This window comes from Podarcis melisellensis (genome assembly GCF_964234715.1).
Source record: "Podarcis melisellensis genome assembly, chromosome: 2".
NCBI classification, from domain to species: domain Eukaryota; kingdom Metazoa; phylum Chordata; class Lepidosauria; order Squamata; family Lacertidae; genus Podarcis; species Podarcis melisellensis.
Window position 1 is genome coordinate 40,920,251 of NC_138529.1, and position 18,869 is coordinate 40,939,119.

General features: G+C 43.3%; 1 protein-coding gene and 1 long non-coding RNA gene across 2 annotated transcripts in view; one reads left to right on the top strand and one right to left on the bottom strand.

Moving 5' to 3' along the window:
• The window catches only part of DNAH9 (dynein axonemal heavy chain 9), a gene marked incomplete at its 5' end in the record, with an annotated part of 180,545 nt that overhangs the window by 140,614 nt on the left and 21,062 nt on the right, over positions 1 to 18,869 (bottom strand). Inside the window, 9 exons of the mRNA XM_081894902.1 lie at positions 2,894 to 3,019; positions 6,147 to 6,299; positions 9,649 to 9,775; positions 10,648 to 10,778; positions 11,892 to 12,762; positions 14,303 to 14,469; positions 17,006 to 17,228; positions 17,885 to 18,309; positions 18,401 to 18,597. Of these exons, the coding sequence (XP_081751028.1) occupies positions 2,894 to 3,019; positions 6,147 to 6,299; positions 9,649 to 9,775; positions 10,648 to 10,778; positions 11,892 to 12,762; positions 14,303 to 14,469; positions 17,006 to 17,228; positions 17,885 to 18,309; positions 18,401 to 18,597 (2,420 nt within the window). The remainder of the gene's footprint in view (positions 1 to 2,893; positions 3,020 to 6,146; positions 6,300 to 9,648; positions 9,776 to 10,647; positions 10,779 to 11,891; positions 12,763 to 14,302; positions 14,470 to 17,005; positions 17,229 to 17,884; positions 18,310 to 18,400; positions 18,598 to 18,869) is intronic.
• Positions 73 to 9,638, top strand: LOC309361029. Its single transcript, XR_014164312.1, has 5 exons — positions 73 to 125; positions 4,960 to 5,247; positions 5,827 to 5,893; positions 8,219 to 8,397; positions 9,109 to 9,638. It is a non-coding gene; the product is annotated as an uncharacterized lncRNA (long non-coding RNA).

Sequence of the window (18,869 nt, forward strand, 5' to 3'; positions counted from 1 at the left end):
GAAGCCCTGTAGAGGGGCTTCTGCTTCAGCAACAGAGTTTTCCTTCCCTCTCCTTCTGCCCCCCTCCCCCCACACATTGGAATTGTGTCAGAGAGGTCAGGAGAATCCGTGGAACAGAATATGGGGTAGGGGAGGAGATGGGGGGTTATTCTGTCTAGCAACCCAAAATATTTGCCCTAACAGAGGGATCTCTGTGTATAGGGTGGTATATAAATTCAATAAATAATAATAGTAATAATCTTCTTAGCATGATGCTGAATTCCTCCCAAAATGATTTTTTTTTTCATTCATAGAAGAAGAAATATGTGGTAAAAAAATTGTGTCAGGAAACAAAAAGACACCAAAAATACATTTGTGGATAATTCCTGAAAAGGCTACAAGGATTTCGTCTTGTGATACAATGCTTTACTACAGGAGTACAGTGGTATCTCGGGTTAAGAACTTAATTCGTTCTGGAGGTCTGTTCTTAACTTGAAACTGTTCTTAACCTGAAACTGTTCTTAACCTGAAGCACCACTTTAGCTAATGGGGCCTCCTGCTGCTGCCACTGTGCCGCCGCTGCACAATTCTGTTCTCATGCTAAAGCAAAGTTCTTAACCCGAGGTAATATTTATGGGTTAGCGGAGTCTGTAACCTGAAGCGTATGTAACCTGAAGCGTATGTAACCCGAGGTACCACTGTACTGTATTCCGCCATTGTATAAAATTGCTACAGATGAATAAGTCCAGAGATAAGACATAAGCTGGGGCAGATTGTTTTTTTCCATCACTACACCCTCTCCAGCATTAACCAGTGTTTCCCAATTTAATGGGCAAATGTTCCCAGGAGATGGCAACTCATCAAATGAAAAATCCACCAAAGGAAGAAGATAAATTGCAATTACCCTGAAGTAAAAAGATGCCTCAAAGGCCATACCTTCCCACAGGGTTATGGCCACAAAAGATCATGCAGTCATGGCCTAGAATAAAACCTGGGATTTAAACATTGCCGATCCCAAAAACATCCCCACTGGCCACCTGCATTAGGTAATCTATGAGAAGCCATAAAAATGTGATATATAGAATTATTGCCACTTAAAGGTCAAAAGATAGAAACGGTAGGTTAACAAATATTGCAAGTCAAAATAAATCATCAGGAAGGGGTGCTTTTTCATAATTGAGGGTAAGCAAAAGACCTATGCCATAGAGCTTTGCAAATGGTTCCAAAGCAAAAATATTTCCAACTTCTTAAAAAAACAAAAACTGGTGAAAATACCACCCATATTTTTTTTCAGTGTCGAAATTCTTAATAAGATTTTGATTTCCATATTGGGAAAACAACCACCACTCGATATTTTTTTTTTTAAAAGGCAAAGCCATATCCTCCAAGCTTCTATTTATTACATATGAAGAAAATGGATTTTCTTTCTTCTTTTATAGCAAAACTAAAATCCTCTGAGCTGTAAAACCATCTGATAATCTTTCGTCACTGGCAACTCAATTCTTAAAGCACTTACCCAGCTCAGAAGCTATTAAACTGGAGCAAGTGTTTGCAGAGGGTGGAAAATTATAAAAAGTTCAACTGTTAATGCTTTACTGTTAGCCATCGTTACTTCCAGGGCAGGCGCTGCCTTTTTCATCCAGTTTGCAAAGATCTGAGATATGCAAGCTCCTCATTCTCCCACTGGCTTTACCCCACAGCAAAGCTCATGTGCTAATGTTCTTTTCAGACTACAGAAGCTGTTGGTTTTTTTTTTTTTTTTTAGGAAGCTTTTTAGGAAGCTTCTATAGGACTCCTACTTCCCAACGATCCATTAGGCTGCACTTCAATTCTGAACTCTGGTAAGCAATCGAGGCTTAACAACCAGGAGCGGCATCTGATGAGAATTTCGCAGCCAGGGTGCAAGTGGGTGCCCCAGAGCACTGATAGTGCTTTGAAACTCCCATTGTTCCACGAGCATTTTGCGAGCTGTTTCTGAGCTCTGGGCGCTGCACTGGGCCTAAGATTTCAGATTAAAACTGCAGAGTGGAAGGAAATGAGGACCTGTCTCTGCCTCCCCACTTCCAGCTACTCTCTGAAGACTGGAGAAGAAACCCTCTTAAGAATATTTTAGGGGGGTGGGCAGGGGAAGGACTAGACCATGTGAAAAATGAATATTATTTCAGCTGCAGTTCATTCATTTTCAGCTTTGTATTCTGGTTATTAAAAAAGTGCGCCTAGACATTCCGTTGTGCTTAAGGTGCCATTTAGCTCCTAGCTTTCATACCTCAGTTTCTAACACTGCCCATCAAATCTGGGAAAAAATGCACTAGTTGCCTATTGTCTTCTGGGCCTAATTGAAGGTGTTATGGGGTTTAAAGTCCTGAGGGTCCCTACACCTAATGAGATTCTGTGGGGTTAAAGACCCGTGGGAAGATTCTCTGTGGTGGCCCCTCACCTTTGAAATGTCCTCTGCTCTGAAGTGTGTCTCACCAGGATACTGCTGTAATTTCACCAGCAGGTGAAATTTGCCCAGGCCTTTGGGTATATTGGACTTTTCCATTTCTGTCACTGTTGCTTGTTCTACCTGCAACTAAATTCTGTGCAAGCAACTCCCTGTTTGCTGATGTTCAGAGAATGGCTACCACTGGTCAGTTATCGCAAGACCGACCACGGCTGAATCTACACATATATTTAAAAAAACACTGTGAAATGCTTTAAAAAAAAGGAATTCACCATTAGCTCACCATCTAGTGTCACATTTGTATAATGCACTCAAAACATTATATTTGCAGCTGTATAGCTGAGTCCCAGGTGCAGCAGAAATGACAGCTACTCAAGCTAAAGCGGCATAAAATGGGATTTGCCCCAGAACCACGCTTAGCCCACCCTACACACCACGGGTTGTTCATCTGAAGAGGAAACAGAGCAGTACCTGTGCTGGGTAGTCAAAAAGCCACTGTTCCCTTGCCTTTTCCTCATAAGCCATCACAGCCTCTGTCATCTCGTGTCTCACAGTGGCCCGCATGTGGTCCAACACACGGTTCAGCCAGCTCTCCACCTAGGGGAGAAGAGGAACCCAGGAGGCTATTACCATCAAGCGTTACTCACCTTGGACGTGGTGGTTCTTCCCTCCCTGAAACTACAAAAAAAAGGATTGCTGCTCAAGGCAAGAGGCAAGAGCCAACTTGTCTTGTCCCCTGTTGTCCCCTGTGGCCCCTAGAAGCACCTCACTACCATTCCATCTTCATGCCATGCTTAAAACAGCAAAATACAGTGGGGGACATTCATTGTTATAGAAACTCTCCCACTGGAAAGTGCCCAAAGCGTGAACCTAAGCACTTTTTAAAGTCTGGAACACTAGCTCATCCAGCTCAGTATAACTGACACTGACTGGCAGTAGCTCTCCAGGGCTTCAGGTGACTCTACCTGGAGATGCTGGGGTTCAACCTGGGACCTTTGGGGTGCAAGGCCTGTGTTCTGCTAATAAGCTGTGGTCCTTCTTCTTCTGAAAGACTTGCCTTTTGGGTGGCCAGAAGGGCTAACTTGCAGGATTTATTTTCCTGCTTGAAGTTGACCTCTTGCTTTATTCTATTTATTCTATTACAGTGGGGTTTTATGCTTATTTCCCGCCCACAAAATTGTAACCAGACCCAACCATTCGAGATGAATCGGGTTATAAATAAATTACTTTTAAAAGCAGCCTTTCCTCTTGCATGCTCACCGTATAATATTAACATCAGGGTCACTTCATACATAAATGCATTTTTCTACCAAGAGACAATATCACGGTCGAAAAATACATGTGTATTAAGGGTATTTACATAAGTGAAGAGTTATAGGGAAACTGACTTTATAGATCTAAAGATCTGTTATCAGAAAATAGGTTTTTATCAAGCAGCGAAATTAAAAAAGGAGAGTGAACATCTCTCACGGTTTAAATTTTAAAAAATCAGATGGTTTGTCTGCTTTTCGTGGAATTGCTCACTGGTCAGTTAAAGGAGGTAACATAATTTGAAAAGAGGTTTGATAAACATCTCTCTATCCATATTATACACACATATATGTGTAAGGTATTATGGAATTGTGGTTAACTGGAGCAAGTAAATGAATATATGGTGTGCTGGGTTCAGGATATAAGTGATAATATTCATAAACAAGTTTCGGAATATTTATTAACAACAGTAAGGAAGCTTTCCTTTTAACAAGGTGCTACTATTTTCTTGATTATAAAGGCTGTTCATACAAAGTCAGAGAATTAAGTCCATGTAGGTTCAGCATTGTTAACATTGACTAGCAACAGCTCTCCAGGGCTTCAGGCAGGGATCTCTGCTAACCCTATTTGGACCAAGGTGTCCTGCTGGAGTTGGCAGTTACTTTGCAGGGTTTCTGCTCTACTTGGAGGGCCAACTCTAGGAGGTTTTGGTAGTACTACCCAGTCCTGCAGACTCTCCAGTTTGGAGTTCCACAACAGTCTATATCTTGTCCTCCTTGCTGCATAACACAGGGGTCCCCAAACTAAGGCCCGCGGGCCGGATAAGGCCTGAGGGATTCGTTTATCCGGTCTGCGGTGACCCTCGCCACCCACTGCCCGCTCTTACCGGAGCTGCGCTGCACAGCTGCCCACTTCCAGGTTGGAGGAGCACCAGAAATAGCTTGTGCACATGTGCAAGCGTTATTTGCGCATGCACAAGCATTATTTCGGGTGCACATTCGGGTCGGAGGCCCGTGCACATGCACACAAGCTATTTCCAGTGCTCCTCCGACCCGGAAGTGCACTGAAAATAGTGTGTGAGCACACGTATGGGCACGTGCTCCCCCACCCTCTGGCCCACTGCGCGATTGGCACTGGAGATACTGGCCCAAGGCACAGCAAGTTTGCTGACCCCTGGCATAACATCTAACATGGAACTGCTGAGTGGAATAATCCGGAGTTTGGAAGTGCACTGCCATAATATGCTGGTGACATGTAGCTCTGCTTCTCATTTTCCTCTTCTGCAGGTGAGGCTTTGGTTACGTTGAACCAGTGCCTGACCACAATAACGTTCTAGATGAAGGCCAACTTACTGAAACCCAGTCTAGATGCTGAGTCGGTGGGTCTTCTGACCAAACAAGTGATGTTCAACTGGTCCTGGATGGGGTCAAAACTCCACCCTGAAGGAATAGGTTCATAGCTTAGGAGCTATCCTGGATCCATTACTGCCACTGGCCTCAGTAGCCTCAGTAGCATGGTGTGCCCCTTACCAGCTTCAGCTATCCTATGAGGATAGAGATAACTTGCCTTCAGAGGTAAACTTACTTTCTTTACCTCCAGGCTAGATTACTGCTATCTGTTATATGCGGAGCTACCTTTAAAGACTGTTTAGAAACTGCAGCTAGTGCAGAATGCAATGGCCAGAGTAATAATGGAGATCAGATAGTATGACCAGATTACATCAATCCTGGTCCAGGCTCAGTAGCTGCCAACATGTTTCCTAGCTCAATTCAAAGTGCTAGTCTTAACCTATAAAACCTTATACCGCTCAAGACCCCCAAACTATTCATAGCGCCACTCTAACAAGAGCCTGCCCAGACTCAGAAATGATCAGCTGATGTCATGGTGAAGTGGGAGAGGGCCTTTTCAGTGGTGGCCCCCCGTCTATACAATGCTCTTTCCAGTGAGGCTCACTTGGCACTGTCATTAATATATTTTCAGTGCCAGATAAAGACCTTCCTCTACTCCCAAGGCATTTGATGGTAACTGTTTTGTTGCTCACATGTTATATTCTCTGTTGTGCATAATTAATCAGCTGTTGTAACAAAATGTTATAGGTATTCTGAAGGATAAAATACGTTTTAAAATTGCATTGCTTTGTTCTTCTGTTTCAGCTTTCCTGTGCTCACTGTTTGTAAGCTGCCTTGTGATTGCTCAGGTGTAATGGCATCAAATAAAAAAGTAAGTAAGTAATACTGAGTCTAATGTCACCTCAATCCATGCAGAAAAGGCTCAGATTGTAAAGAGAACTCTTAGGCTGATTGAACTTTCATTTTTGCTTGAATCATGTAACCAGAGTAGGTACATCACAAGGCGTGTTTACAGCACCCATTCAGTGTGTCAAATAGGAAATGCTCTGTTATAGTCTGAACAACAACCACAGGCATAGACCTTGTTCAAAGAAGGAACATGGGTTTCTTGACATCACCCTAACCTGCCCACTGCAGTCACATGGCTCGCTGAAGTTAACATATTCTTCCTCTTTGCTGTACATCCCTAAGCCCAGCTTGGTCGAACTTTGGTCTGAATCCACCTGAAATTTCATCTTGGCCATATTATCAAAGAGTTTTGAAAGATGTCGCTGGACCTGCAAAATATATATATGTATACAATTAGGACTGAGCACCATGCAGCTAGAGCACACAGCACTTTTCCATATTGCTTCCAAGAATAATGGGCCACATTAGGAAGACACAGGAGGATACAATCTATGAACCCACATTCTCTTGCTGCTGCCTTTAAAAATAGTACCATTGGACCCCTGCGTCAAAGAGAAAGACATCTTACATTTATTGTTCATTGTCTTTAGTTAATGCTATTTCTCTTAGAGACCTAAGTTTTGTGCAATGCCTAACAGCCATAATTGGCATTCAGCAGCTTACAGAACCAGCTCACTTCAATCCTGAAAGCTCCTTTTATGTACAAAACATCCCTCCTTCCATTTGATAAACTGTATATAAAGCATTCTCATTCTCTACCAACTTGTCCCCTAAAGCTTTCAATTGCACTTAAATCATTGCAAGTCCAACACTAGGCCCACTAAGATAAAATTGTTGTGTATTTAATCCTCCTCCTGGAATCAGCAGACAGAGCTCAGAGACAACAATGGAAAGGCCACAGGTTTATCCATATTTGATTCTACTTGACATTTATTTTGATTTTACAGCAAATCGCTTTAAATAGGAATAACAGACACAGCTCAAATAATTCCTCCTATATCAGTGAGCTTTTCAAGGCAATATTTTCCTTTGTGTTTTCCCGTGTTTTCTGCTGTGTTCGAGGCATTGATCAAATTGAAGTTCTGAGCCCAATAAGTAGCTGAGAAGGATTCTGCGCTGGAAGAAATCAATGCCTTTTTTTGCTTTTTTCTGTGTGCAGAAGCAGTTAGTTATATAAAGCCTGCAATTGCTTAGAATCCAGTTTAACAGGTGCAGACCTCTAAATGGTGTAGGCCTGTGATATTGATGGTATAAATGTGTTAAGTATGGCGACATTTCACCCAATCCACCATTCTTCTCTCATCACAATATACTTTTTCCAGGTGTACTTTGACAAGCAATAAACAAGTGGTACTCAAACACAGATTGCTACAAGACCAAATTCCTTCCTTTTTCTTCTTAATATTGTTTTTGTGGGAGAAGGGGATTCATCCACAGTGGCAAACAAGGAACGGACTTAGGACTCTGCCCTGCATTGTCATCTTGAAGCCCTAAAGGGGTGGAGAACCTCAGAGCAAGGGGTATTTACCCGACCCTCAGGACTCTCCTCGAATTACACCCCATCTTTCAAGCAGACAACACCTCTGGTTCCAATCTGCACTCCCCCTAAGTGCTTTTCCCTGCTGGAATATGATTTCCTCAAACTGTGATTGTGCCTCATTTGCTTTGATTAACACTGAAGATATGTCTGTATTGGGTGGAGGGGGGAATATAGAAACTTTTGACTTTTGCATGGCTGCAATGTAGCCTACTGTACAAAAGTAAGAATCGCATCCCTTGCCACACCCACTTTTTCTCCTCTGGCCCCTATCCGCCACTGGAATGCAGCCTCTGAAAGGCTGCCCTCTAGAGTGTGCGGTGCTCTGGCTGAAAAAGATCCCCACGCCTGTGTGAAGCAGAAGAGACATTCATAGCACTTGAAAGAAACATGAGTCTCCGTTCTCCGAATTCTCAAATATGTTCTGGCTGTTTGCACTGGGTAGCCAGAGATGCCAGCACAAATGTAACTGGCAGGTCATCTGCCAGGATGGAAGCAGTGATTGGATTAGAATCATTGGAGTTCCTTGCCACCTGTATGTCCTCCTATACCTTCCAACGGGTTTTTACTATGTGTGTTCTGCATGTTAAATATACAATTCTATATGGCAGAAGGAGAGTCACGGCCTGCAGGGACAGAGGCAACCATCATCAGTAAAAACACAGTAAAACACAGTAAGCATGGAAGAAAAGGCCAAGGGGTGTAGAGACAGCGTTGTTGTTGTTCTTGTTGTTGTTGTTGTTATTTCAGGGGGCAAGAATGTCATTGGATGAACCTCATGGATATATGTACATTCCATCAATACAAAGGGAGAAGCCATCTTCTGCTCTGTGCAATTCTCCAAGAAGAGACAGCATTTTGCGATGAGCCATTAGAAATTGTTAAAACGAAAGAAGACAAGCAGCCCTCGGGACATCCTGTAAGTACAGGTAACTCATAGCCTATGTGAGGGTTCGGTTCTAAAGGTCCACTAATAAACTCAAAATTGCATAAGGCAGGAACCCCTGGCACCAGCACCTCTCCCACTCATGACCCATCCCTACCTGTATGAAGCAGGCCTTGCACTGACCACCTCTGGGAAGTACATGGAAGGGTTCTCAGAGCATCCCAGAGCCCCATAAGCAAGGCAAAGGGCTTTAAAAGCTCCTTCCACAGCAGGTTTCCCCACTCTTTTATTTTCCTGCTGCCCGTGTAAAGTTGCAATCGCATAAGTGAAATCAGCTTACACTGCATGTTACCCTGTACTTTAACTGTTTGAAAATTATTGTTTCCTCTTCAATAAAAGCACGTTGGGTTTTTAAAGGATGCTTCCTTTAAAAAAAAAATCAGAAAAACGCCACTCTGAAATTGGATGGACCTGCAGGTTAACACATAGCAAACAAGTCACAAACCATCTCAAGTCCATCCTTGTCTATTCCTTGCTGCTTTAGCCTCTTCATGTTTTGTATTGCTGTACGCTGCACATATGTATTTGTGCAAAGATTCCTTTAAAGTAAATAAATGAGAACAACCATTCTGAAGGGCCACAGGTTCCTCCCCCCAATCCCTCCATTACGTCCTGAGGGTTCTTTAAACAACAACAAAAACCTTAAACTGCACTGCTCTCCTTCAATATCTGTGGATTCCTTATTCTTGTCCAGGCAGAAGCTCTTCCTACCCCACCCGAAAGGAGCATGAGAAAGCAATGCCAAGGAAGAGATACCCCCAAAAAGTGGGGATGAGGGAATCACAATGTAATTTCAGCTTTGGACTTTGCTATGTTGATCCTGCTACTTCAGCCTGGACTGGCATCAATCAGCAGAAAGATCGGCAGAGTTCCTTTGACGCTTGCAAGTATTAGGCAGTTGAATCTTTGCACCCAGCACTCAATAAAAGCCTTCATCTGCAAGCATTCTGACACCTGGGTAAGCCCTTTGCCTCTCTCCTTTTGTGAAAAGGATGCACAGATTATACTTAACGCAGTTCTATAAAAACCAGTACAGGATGTAGATGCTGCCATCTAGTGGTGTTTCAAAGACTTGCTGCTTCTCGAAAGGAAGGGTTATATGGTCAAGGTCATAAACAAAGCACTGATAGAACCACATCTCCTTTCTACAGCAACAACCTCACAGTTGAATCAAGCACATTCTACCAAAACAAAAGCCATTTCCATAGGTAGAAAAGAAGCTGAGGTGTCTTACCAGCTGCGGGTTGGTGCCATTCGAAAGAATATCCAGTAAGTCGGCAGAGGAAATAAAGTAAAACCTAGGAAACGCCAACCGCTTGGTGTCCAAATACTCCGCCAAAGCTTTTTCACACAAAGACAACCTGGCAAAATCAAGCACAAAAGAATGTGCATACACTTAACATATATAAAGGTGCAGAAAACTAAGAAAAGCAAACATACCTGTAGAAGAAGCACATACTTTTGTCTTGATAACTTTGGGAGGGGAGGCACTTTTTGGAGAAGCTTCACTGCTTTCATGGGTTACAAATATGTGTTTTCCGCCACCTGTGCACATCAGAGCCACAACCAATCCCTGTTGGCTGGCATATGCACCTTTAATATGCACACAGTGGACTGCTTGAGATGTTTGCACACATATTACTTTCTGGCAGCGCCACTGCACATTTTAAGAGCACAGTTTCAGAATATAACATGTGAAACAGCTTGAATGTCCTCAAAATGGCTCTCTTTTTTTTTACATTTTTATTGATTTTCTTTATTATAACAAATACAAGTATCCAATTTTTTTATTTTACAATCCCCACCCTCCCATTGACTTCCCTCATCGTCCCTTTCTGGTTTATTACATTACTTGTTATCTTCTGCATGTTAAACAACTATACATGTTATTGCTATCTTTCATCGTATTCTACTTAAATAAAGTTGTGAATGTTTATTCAAAGCCTGCCATTGAGTCCATCTCTTTTTGTTGTTTCTGTAAGTAAATTGTAAAGGGTTCCTATTCTTTTTAAAAGTCACTATTGCCCTTTTCATGTGATTTTGTCTGTTAAGTTTGCTAATTCTGTGTAATTCATCAATTTAATGTCCTCAGAATGGCTCTTAAAGAGATGTAGAACATTTATGATTAACTAAAACCAGAGTTTCCATTACATACATGCAAAAGGAACTTAAAGGATCCATTCCTAACCAGGAACAGCATTTCAGAAGCTTCTGCCATGCGAGTCCTGCCTACCTGCTTTGGATATCTTCCAGTTGCTCATAAAGGCCAGGCTTGTTGGTTGCTTCCACTACATTTGGGGTTCTTTCAGCATCATATGCCAGCTCTTTGAAATCAACATCAATTCCTTCAAAACGCTTGGAATCCTATGGAAGACAAGAAAGACAAAAGGTCCTGCTGCCTTTTCCATATATCCCTCAGCTTCAGTATATCCCCTTTCAGTAGCCAGGCAGCTGGGTGCAGCCAGTTTAAATTTGGGTAGAGAATGGTGCCCTAGGAAAGTTTATCTGATGGTTGAGGGAGAAGCCTGAGGTCAGATAATGGAGGATTTCTGAGATTCAAAGGCTCCAGGTCCTATGTGGGGCCTTCAAGGGGGCCATGGCTCTCTCCCCACTGACTTTGTGGAGCACTCTGGACAGGAGGGCCGAGGTGGGTGAGAGGAGAGGCATAAAGGAGACCTGGAAGCAGAGGGGCCTTGTAAAGGACAGGGCAAGAAGCTCAGGGTCACAAGGCTGGTCCAAAAGGTTGTTTTTTTTGTATTTTCTGCCTTCCTGCATGACTGGAGAATAAAACCCGGCATATCTGAATACCTCATCACTCCTCTCAGCCCCGGTCATTTCTCATTAGCACAAGAGATTTCTACAGAACTTAGCCAACAATTCAACATGGTATACCAACTTTTTTCATTCCCATCACTTTCATTAGCAGGAGTGAAATACACTATATTACCTTTATGTCACTTCCGCTACATTGACTTCCCCTAAAACAGGGATAGCTAAGCTGTGTCCCATCAGATGTTATGGGACTCCCATTAGCCCCAGCCAGCAGGGCCAATAATCAGGGGTAATGAGAGTCACAATCCAGAAACATCTGACAGTAACACGTTAAGTCACTCACTCACTAAAGAATCCTGGGAACTGAACTTGGGTGGAGTGCTGATACTTCTTTATTAGAGATCCCCAACCATGACACAAGTATCAGGATGCCATAGTAAACCAGCCTGTAGGCGGGCTCTCCCCTAAATAATAAACAGCAGCAGTCCAACACATGCTTTTGGGGGTCTGTGGGGAGGGAAATATTCTGTAATTGCAGCTCACATAATCTGTACTGGGAGCCAGTGCCATGGAGTACCTTGAACAATTATGCAACTGAATAAGCAGGACTCCCAGAACAGCAGCCTCCCTGAGGTAAATGCTCCCTAAAGAATGGAGAATCACCCTCGGCCCTTTCCTGTAGAAAGCAGACAGGGTTTTTATTACCTCTGGAAGTTGTGCCCGGATATCTTCCGATCCAATGAATATGCTTTCCAAATGAGACCAAGTCCGCTGAACCTCAAACCAGATGGAAATGACGGAGTCTGCCGTAGACAACTTTCTCTGCCAGAAAGACACTTCCTCTAAGAAGAAAGCGATGTATTTGGATGTCATCAGGTTCTGCAGCTGGACTTGGTTGTCTTCAAGTGTCTCAATGAGCTCCTCGTCAGATTTCAGCAGGGGGACGTTTGTGCGGAGATGAGGTTCGTACTGGAATTCCATGCTGGACCAGGTTGTCTTCAGCTCTTTCACAACCTTCTCCATGCTCATTTCTTTAACTGCTTTGTCCACTATGCTTCTCACCTCATCCTCAAAGTTATGCAGGTTGAGTTTAAGCAGGTCTGCCAGGGTGGTGTCTGCATCCATGGTGAACTGCACACCTGTTGCTTGCATCAGCTGGTTCCAATGCCTCTCTCGGATGGCCGGATTCTGCAGTTCCGACACAGCCCTCAGAGATGTCAGGATGTTTTTCACTTTGTTGTCCAACCCGGAGAAAGCATCCCAGGCCCTCATTTCCTTATCCAGGCTCCGCGTGTCTTTGGCAAACTTTTTGCACTCCAGCTCCATGTTTTCAATGTTAATCTCCCTCCATTTCGTAGTCTCCCAGTCATTCACGCTAGAGATCACTATGGAGATCATATCCCAGAGTTCTTTAAGAATACGCACTTCCCTCCGGCACTGCTTGAGCTGTTTGTATTCTGGAACACTGACTTCAAACAAATCAGCTGCCTCATAAATTGAGGTCATGGTAACTTCCATCTGCATAAGCTCTGTGTGGGATGCATCCAGCATTTGGTAGGGATTTGTTGCGTCAAACCTAGGAAGCAAGTTTTGCATTCAGTCATGACTAATTCTTTCCCTACAAATGCACTAGATCCCCAAACTCTAGCAAGTATGTGTGCAATGAAACATAAATAAAGAGACATACCCAACTGCAAGTTGTAAAGAGAGGGCATACACATTTCTGAATCTTTCCCTCAGACTTTCAGACCTAACTTAGCTGCCCCACCCACTCTCTCTCTCTCCAGGCACAACCAAAACTATTTCAGAACTGTAAGCCTTGAACCATACTTCCTATCCCCTAGACCATAAAATGAGAGACAATACAAGGCAAAAACAAATTTTAAAAAGGTCACCCAAAAGTGAGATTCAGCTTCTGTAGTCTCTCATAATCTAACACAGGCATAGGCAAACTCGGCCCTCCAGATGTTTTGAGACTACAACTCCCATCATCCCTGACCACTGGTCCTGTTAGCTGGGGGTGATGGGAGTTGTAGTCCCAAAACATCTGGAGGGTTGAGTTTGCCTATGCCTGATCTAACATGACCTGAAGCAAGGCGAGCTGTGCTGCTCAACCCTTCTGGTAGAGTTGCCATATTTTAAAGAGCAAAAAAGAGGACATATTTGCCAATGCCTGGGGTGGGGGTGCAGTAGAGAAGATGCTGGCCTAGACTGCCCTATGGTTTGGTCCCGCAGGATCGTTTGTACGGCCTGTGGGCTCAGCCTAGAAACTCTAACCACTGTGCCATGTTGGCTCTCAGCTTAATTGTTGATATAATCCTCTAAGGCCCTGTTCCCCCTCCATCCTGCGGTTGAGCCACAGGAAAGGGCAGGCATCCCCAAACTCGGCCCTCCAGATGTTTTGGCACTACAATTCCCATCATCCCTGACCACTGGTCCTGTTAGTTAGGGATGGTGGGAGTTGTAGTCCCAAAACATTTGGAGCGCCGAGTTTGGGGATGCCTGGGATAGGCATCTGATGTTGACGTTAAGAAAGGAAGCTCAGCCTCATCACAGCACTCCTTTTGATGCACAGGTTTCCCCACCAGCATATTGAATTCTGAGTTTATTGTTGTTTTAGCCTAATTGCATGCATTTTATTGTCTGATACTCTTTTAATTTCCTATCATGTTGTTTGCTGCCTTGATTTATTTTTCTTTTATGGCAAAGTAGACAGCTGTTGAAAATAAGTAAAGGAATAACCAAACACGCATGTCTGAATTAGCTCTTGTTCAATTTTAACACTCCTGGATCAGCAGTTCCCATGCGCACACATGCTCCCTTGGTACCAAAGGAAAAAAACGAGGACATTTTAGCAAATTCAAAAAATCCACCAGGACAGAAATTTTACCCCAGAAAAAGAGGACATGTTCTGGAAAAAGAGGATGTATGGCAACCCTACTTCTGGTGAGAAGAGAAAGGGGAAGAAGTTTTTGACGGAGAAGGCAAAAATGAGGTGGTGGCCAACTCAGGTCGTATCATCAACTTAGAATTTTCACTTCAAGCAGGTAAAGGTAAACACTGCCACTGAAAAACACACAAGTCCTCCACCTTTTATACCTGCTATCTGCTCTAACCTGAATGGTGCCTGTTGGTGAAATCGTTCCCTGAATTTATGTTGCTCCACATCAAACACAGCACACTTCTTGCGGAGAACCGTCACTTCATTTCCCTGCAAAGGAGCTACATGATGCTTCACAGTTATTGCCAGCTTCTTCACGTGGCTCCATTTTTCTGGCAGCTCCTAGAAGCAAATTGAGATTACAACAAAGAAAGATGCTGGCGGAGAGCATTCTCAACTTGAACTAACGTGTCGCCAGCCTGTTTGTGTATAGCGTGCACACACTGCTGGAACACACCAAATTTTACGTTTGCAACAGCAAGACCGTGATAATTATTTTGCCAGGATATAATCGGCAACATTATCCCTTGCTAATCAAGACATTGTCCTAATTTGAGTATTGTTCCTTCCCCTGCTCCCCTGATTTGGAGACCACTGGTGACAAGCCAAAGTAATTATTTTAGTCTATATGAAGATGAGGAGTGTATTTGTCATGGTCTTGAGTTATTAAGGACCATACCTGCATTCTCAATAGGCTAGTACAATTGAAGCTTCTGAATCCCCAACCCACTTAAAAGTTGTTAAAATGCTAAAGGGTGAAAATGCATGTTTCAAGAAGAACACTGAATAAAAATAAAATATTGCATTAATAGGTGAAAGCAAGTGTTTCAAGAATAGCAATAGATAAAAATAAAATATTGAGCCTAAGCTAAAATTCAGCAGTGTCTCTACAAAATATTTTTAAAAGCATCTCATGACAGGCTTAAACAGTGGCATTTCAGCAGCTGAAGTGCAACAAAATTAAATGGACAGCAATGATTTGCAGTCCAATTCTAGGCACATTTCTCAGAAGCAAATCTCACTGATCTCCATGGTACTTATTTCCAGGTAAATTTGCTTTAGGGCTCCAGACTCAAGGTGTAACATTCAAATTGCTTATTCCAGAATACTTCCCAAATACTTCAATGGAGCTATTATGTGATGTAATCACATTGAGGTGTGCAACTAAGATTTTTTACTTTCATATAAGTACGATTTGGGAGTGCCCAGCACTGCCTGAGATTGTTTAGAAACCAAAAACTACTGTGTTTCATAAATAGATAATATAATTTGCAAGCTTGGGCCCATCACACACGAAGTTGGGTGAAGTCATGTTTCTGTCTGTCATCTTGATTCAAAATGGCCCCTGGCATCCAAACATCAACCAAAAACCCCCCACCTACCTCTGGAACCCTTGTGCCAAATTTGGTAACAATATCTTTAGAGGCAGCTGAACCTAAGCCAAAAAACGGTGAAGACACACTAAAGCCCCATTTTGGTCAGTTATTTTCATTCAAAATAACAGCCAGAGTCCAAATGTTAACAAAGAGCTCCACCCTAACCTCAGGAACTCTTGTGCCAAGTTTGGCAATTATATTTCAAGTGATGTCTGAATGTATAGAACACAAATTAATGGACAGACAGACAAACAAACAAACCACTTTACCAAATATATAGTAGACTAGTGAGAGAGTTCAGCAGTGCCTTAGAATTTTTAGAAACCAAAAATTTTAAATGGATTGTATAATTTGTGAGTTTGGACCAGTCATGCCAAAAATTACCGGTAGGTGAAGTCACATCAAAATTACATTTTGGTCCCCATCTCGATTCTAAATGGCGCCAAGCATCCAAACATCAAGAACCCGCCACCCACTCCCCATTTCAAGTACTCTTGTGTCAGGTTTTGCAACAGTATCTTGGGAGACAGCCAAATTATAGAAAACAAATGTACAAACAGACAAAACATTTCCCCCCAAAATAGTAGATTATGGATTGTATTCAACAGTGTTCATGCACAAGTGAAAGGGACTTCTACCTATGCAACAAAACTTCCCTTCCTTCTCTCCCTGTGTGCTCTGCAAATATTCTTTGGAGGGTTGGGGAATCCTCTGGAACAGATTGGGAGGGCATGGGAGGAGGGGAAGGTTGTTTGCACAACATTGCATACACTGTAAGGTAAAGGGAGGTAAAGGGACCCCTGGCCGTTAAGTCCAGTCGCGGATGACTCTGGGGTTGTGGCGCTCATCTCGCTTTACTAGCTGAGGGAGGCGGTGTTTGTCTGCAGACAGCTTCTGGGTCATGTGGCCTGCATGACTAAGCAGCTTCTGGCAAAACCTGAGCAGCGCACAGAAACGCTGTTTACCTTCCCACCAGAGGGGTACGTATTTATCTACTTGCACTTTGACGTGCTTTTGAACTGCTAGGTTGGCAGGAGCTGGGACCGAACAACAGGAGCTCACCCCATTGTGGGGATTCGTACCGCCGACCTTCTGATTGGCAAGCCCTGGGCTCTGTGGTTTAGATCACAGCACCACCCGCATCCCCACATACACTGTATTTCTAGTCCATTCTTCCTGCAGAAAAAAGCTCAGAGAGTTGGTTACTTCCTAACCAGATGCTGATCAGTTCCACCTCTTTATAGTTCCCCCAGCGCTGTAAGATTGAGTCTTCCCTGAAAATTTGCTTGGGTCATGTAAATGAAAATATGAAACTTTACATTATGGAATTAGACTAGCCCTCCCAACAGTTTCTTGCATCCTCCATCTATCAGAGCAATTTTCCTACATGTGCTGCATACCTAAAGAGCATGCATTCTGAGGATAACTCTGTTCACAGATGAATGTAGTTCAGTTTTTAATCTGTCCATGCATTTGCATATTAGCAGCATGTTTCCACCTACCTCCAGCTGCTTATAGACTTCCCCTGGCAATTCTTGCTCATAGATCTTCAGCAATTCAATTGTTTGTTTCAAGGGCTCAAACATCTCATCAGTGCTCATCTGTCTATCTTTAATAGCCAATAGGTGGCCCATAACTTCCACCAAGCCCTCATAATCTCCACTCTCCACTGTTTTGCTCAAACCAATCTCGGCAACTTTTACGAACTCTTCAAGGTCAGCCAAACTAAAGGAAGGCAGTGAAAGAGAACATACATTGAAAACATGTTGAGGATTGTGACTATTAAGCAGCCCTACCACTTAAAAGCAGGAGTGCGGAACCTGTGACCCTCCAAATAATGCTGGACTCCAACTTCCAACGGCTACAGCCAACAAGGCCAACGGGTCAAGGATGGTGGAAATTGTAGTGCAGCAACACCTAGAAGGCCTCAGGTTTCCAGCTCCCACCCCTAAAGCAAATAACAGGAAGAAGCAAAGTAAGAGTCAAAGGGGATCACAATTCCACAATTTTTAAAATGGGGCTTAGATGGCTAACTTTAATAACTTCACTGTTGTGTGGCCTTTCTTCTATCCTTAAACAGGAATCACACAAATCCTAAAGACTATTTACCGTATTTTTCGCTCCATTAAGGTGCACTGTTTTCCTCTTAAAAACTAAGGGGAAATGTCTGTGCGTTTTATGGAGTGAATGTGTGGTCCCTGGGGCTGGGGGGGGGGGGAACCCGGGCTCCCCCCGCCAGCCCCACAAGCTCTGCTCAGCGCTCCCTTTAAATAATTTTTCCCCCTTGAATTCCCCCTCTCAAAACTAGGTGCGCCTTATGGTCAGGTGTGCCTTATGGAGCGAAAAATACGGTAAGTGGTGCAACAGCGAAACAATAATACCTGTGAGTCACATGATCAATGAGGTGCTGCTTGAACATAAAGCTCCACTTCTTAATTATCTTCAGAAGGGACACCTTGAAGGGGCGGGCATCAACTTTCATCCAGCTGTCAAATACAATGACTGGCTCCAGGCATCTCACTTCCTCATAGACCTTCTCGTAAGAGTCTATCTGCTCTTTGAACTGCTGCAGTGTAGGGGGGCTCTCTGGGACGCCATCCTCAGCATGGGCCTCTATCTCCTCTGCAGTGAGGACATGGCTGTACAACAGGAACTGGCGCATGAATTCTTTCCTGTCATCCACATAGAGATATGAGTAGTGGTCAAAAGAGCTGCGGTAGTCACAACAAGTTGACATCATCTTCCGGATACGATCCATTAGGATGTGGCGCATGTCAGCAAGTTCAGATATCTCCTCCATGTCATCCTGAAGAGAAAAGAAGTACAAAGGTGGGTTATTAAACTGTAAACAATCACCCAGATGCAAAAAAGGACAACAGCTGGCCAAGGTTAAAGACCTGATAATGGGAGAAAGTGCTGTGGTCTGCAAGCCTGGGAACCAGGGAAGACACTCGATATATATCATTGACAAGAGCCTCAACCAAATCATAAAAACCATCAGAGGCACCAGCATCCAAAGAAGGGCGGAATATCATCTCTGGAACAGACAAATCCAGCTGCACTTTGAAGAGAGGAGCAAGGCCTGCCTTGGAATCTGGAAGACAGCATAAGAAGGTGGACTAAGTTTCAGACAGTTCTTACCAACCTCCCCAATGGAAATTACTAATGAATATAGAGAAACAGACAGGCACCACCATAATAGCAATGACAGAAACACACTTTTTGATTTGAATGCATTATTTTTGCCATCAGCAAAGTAAATTAATTCATTTGTGGCATTTCTAGCAAAAGATCCCAGGGTGAGAATACAACATCCTTAAAATGCAACAGTAAATAAATCAAGATGCAGAGGAAGGTCAGCAGCTT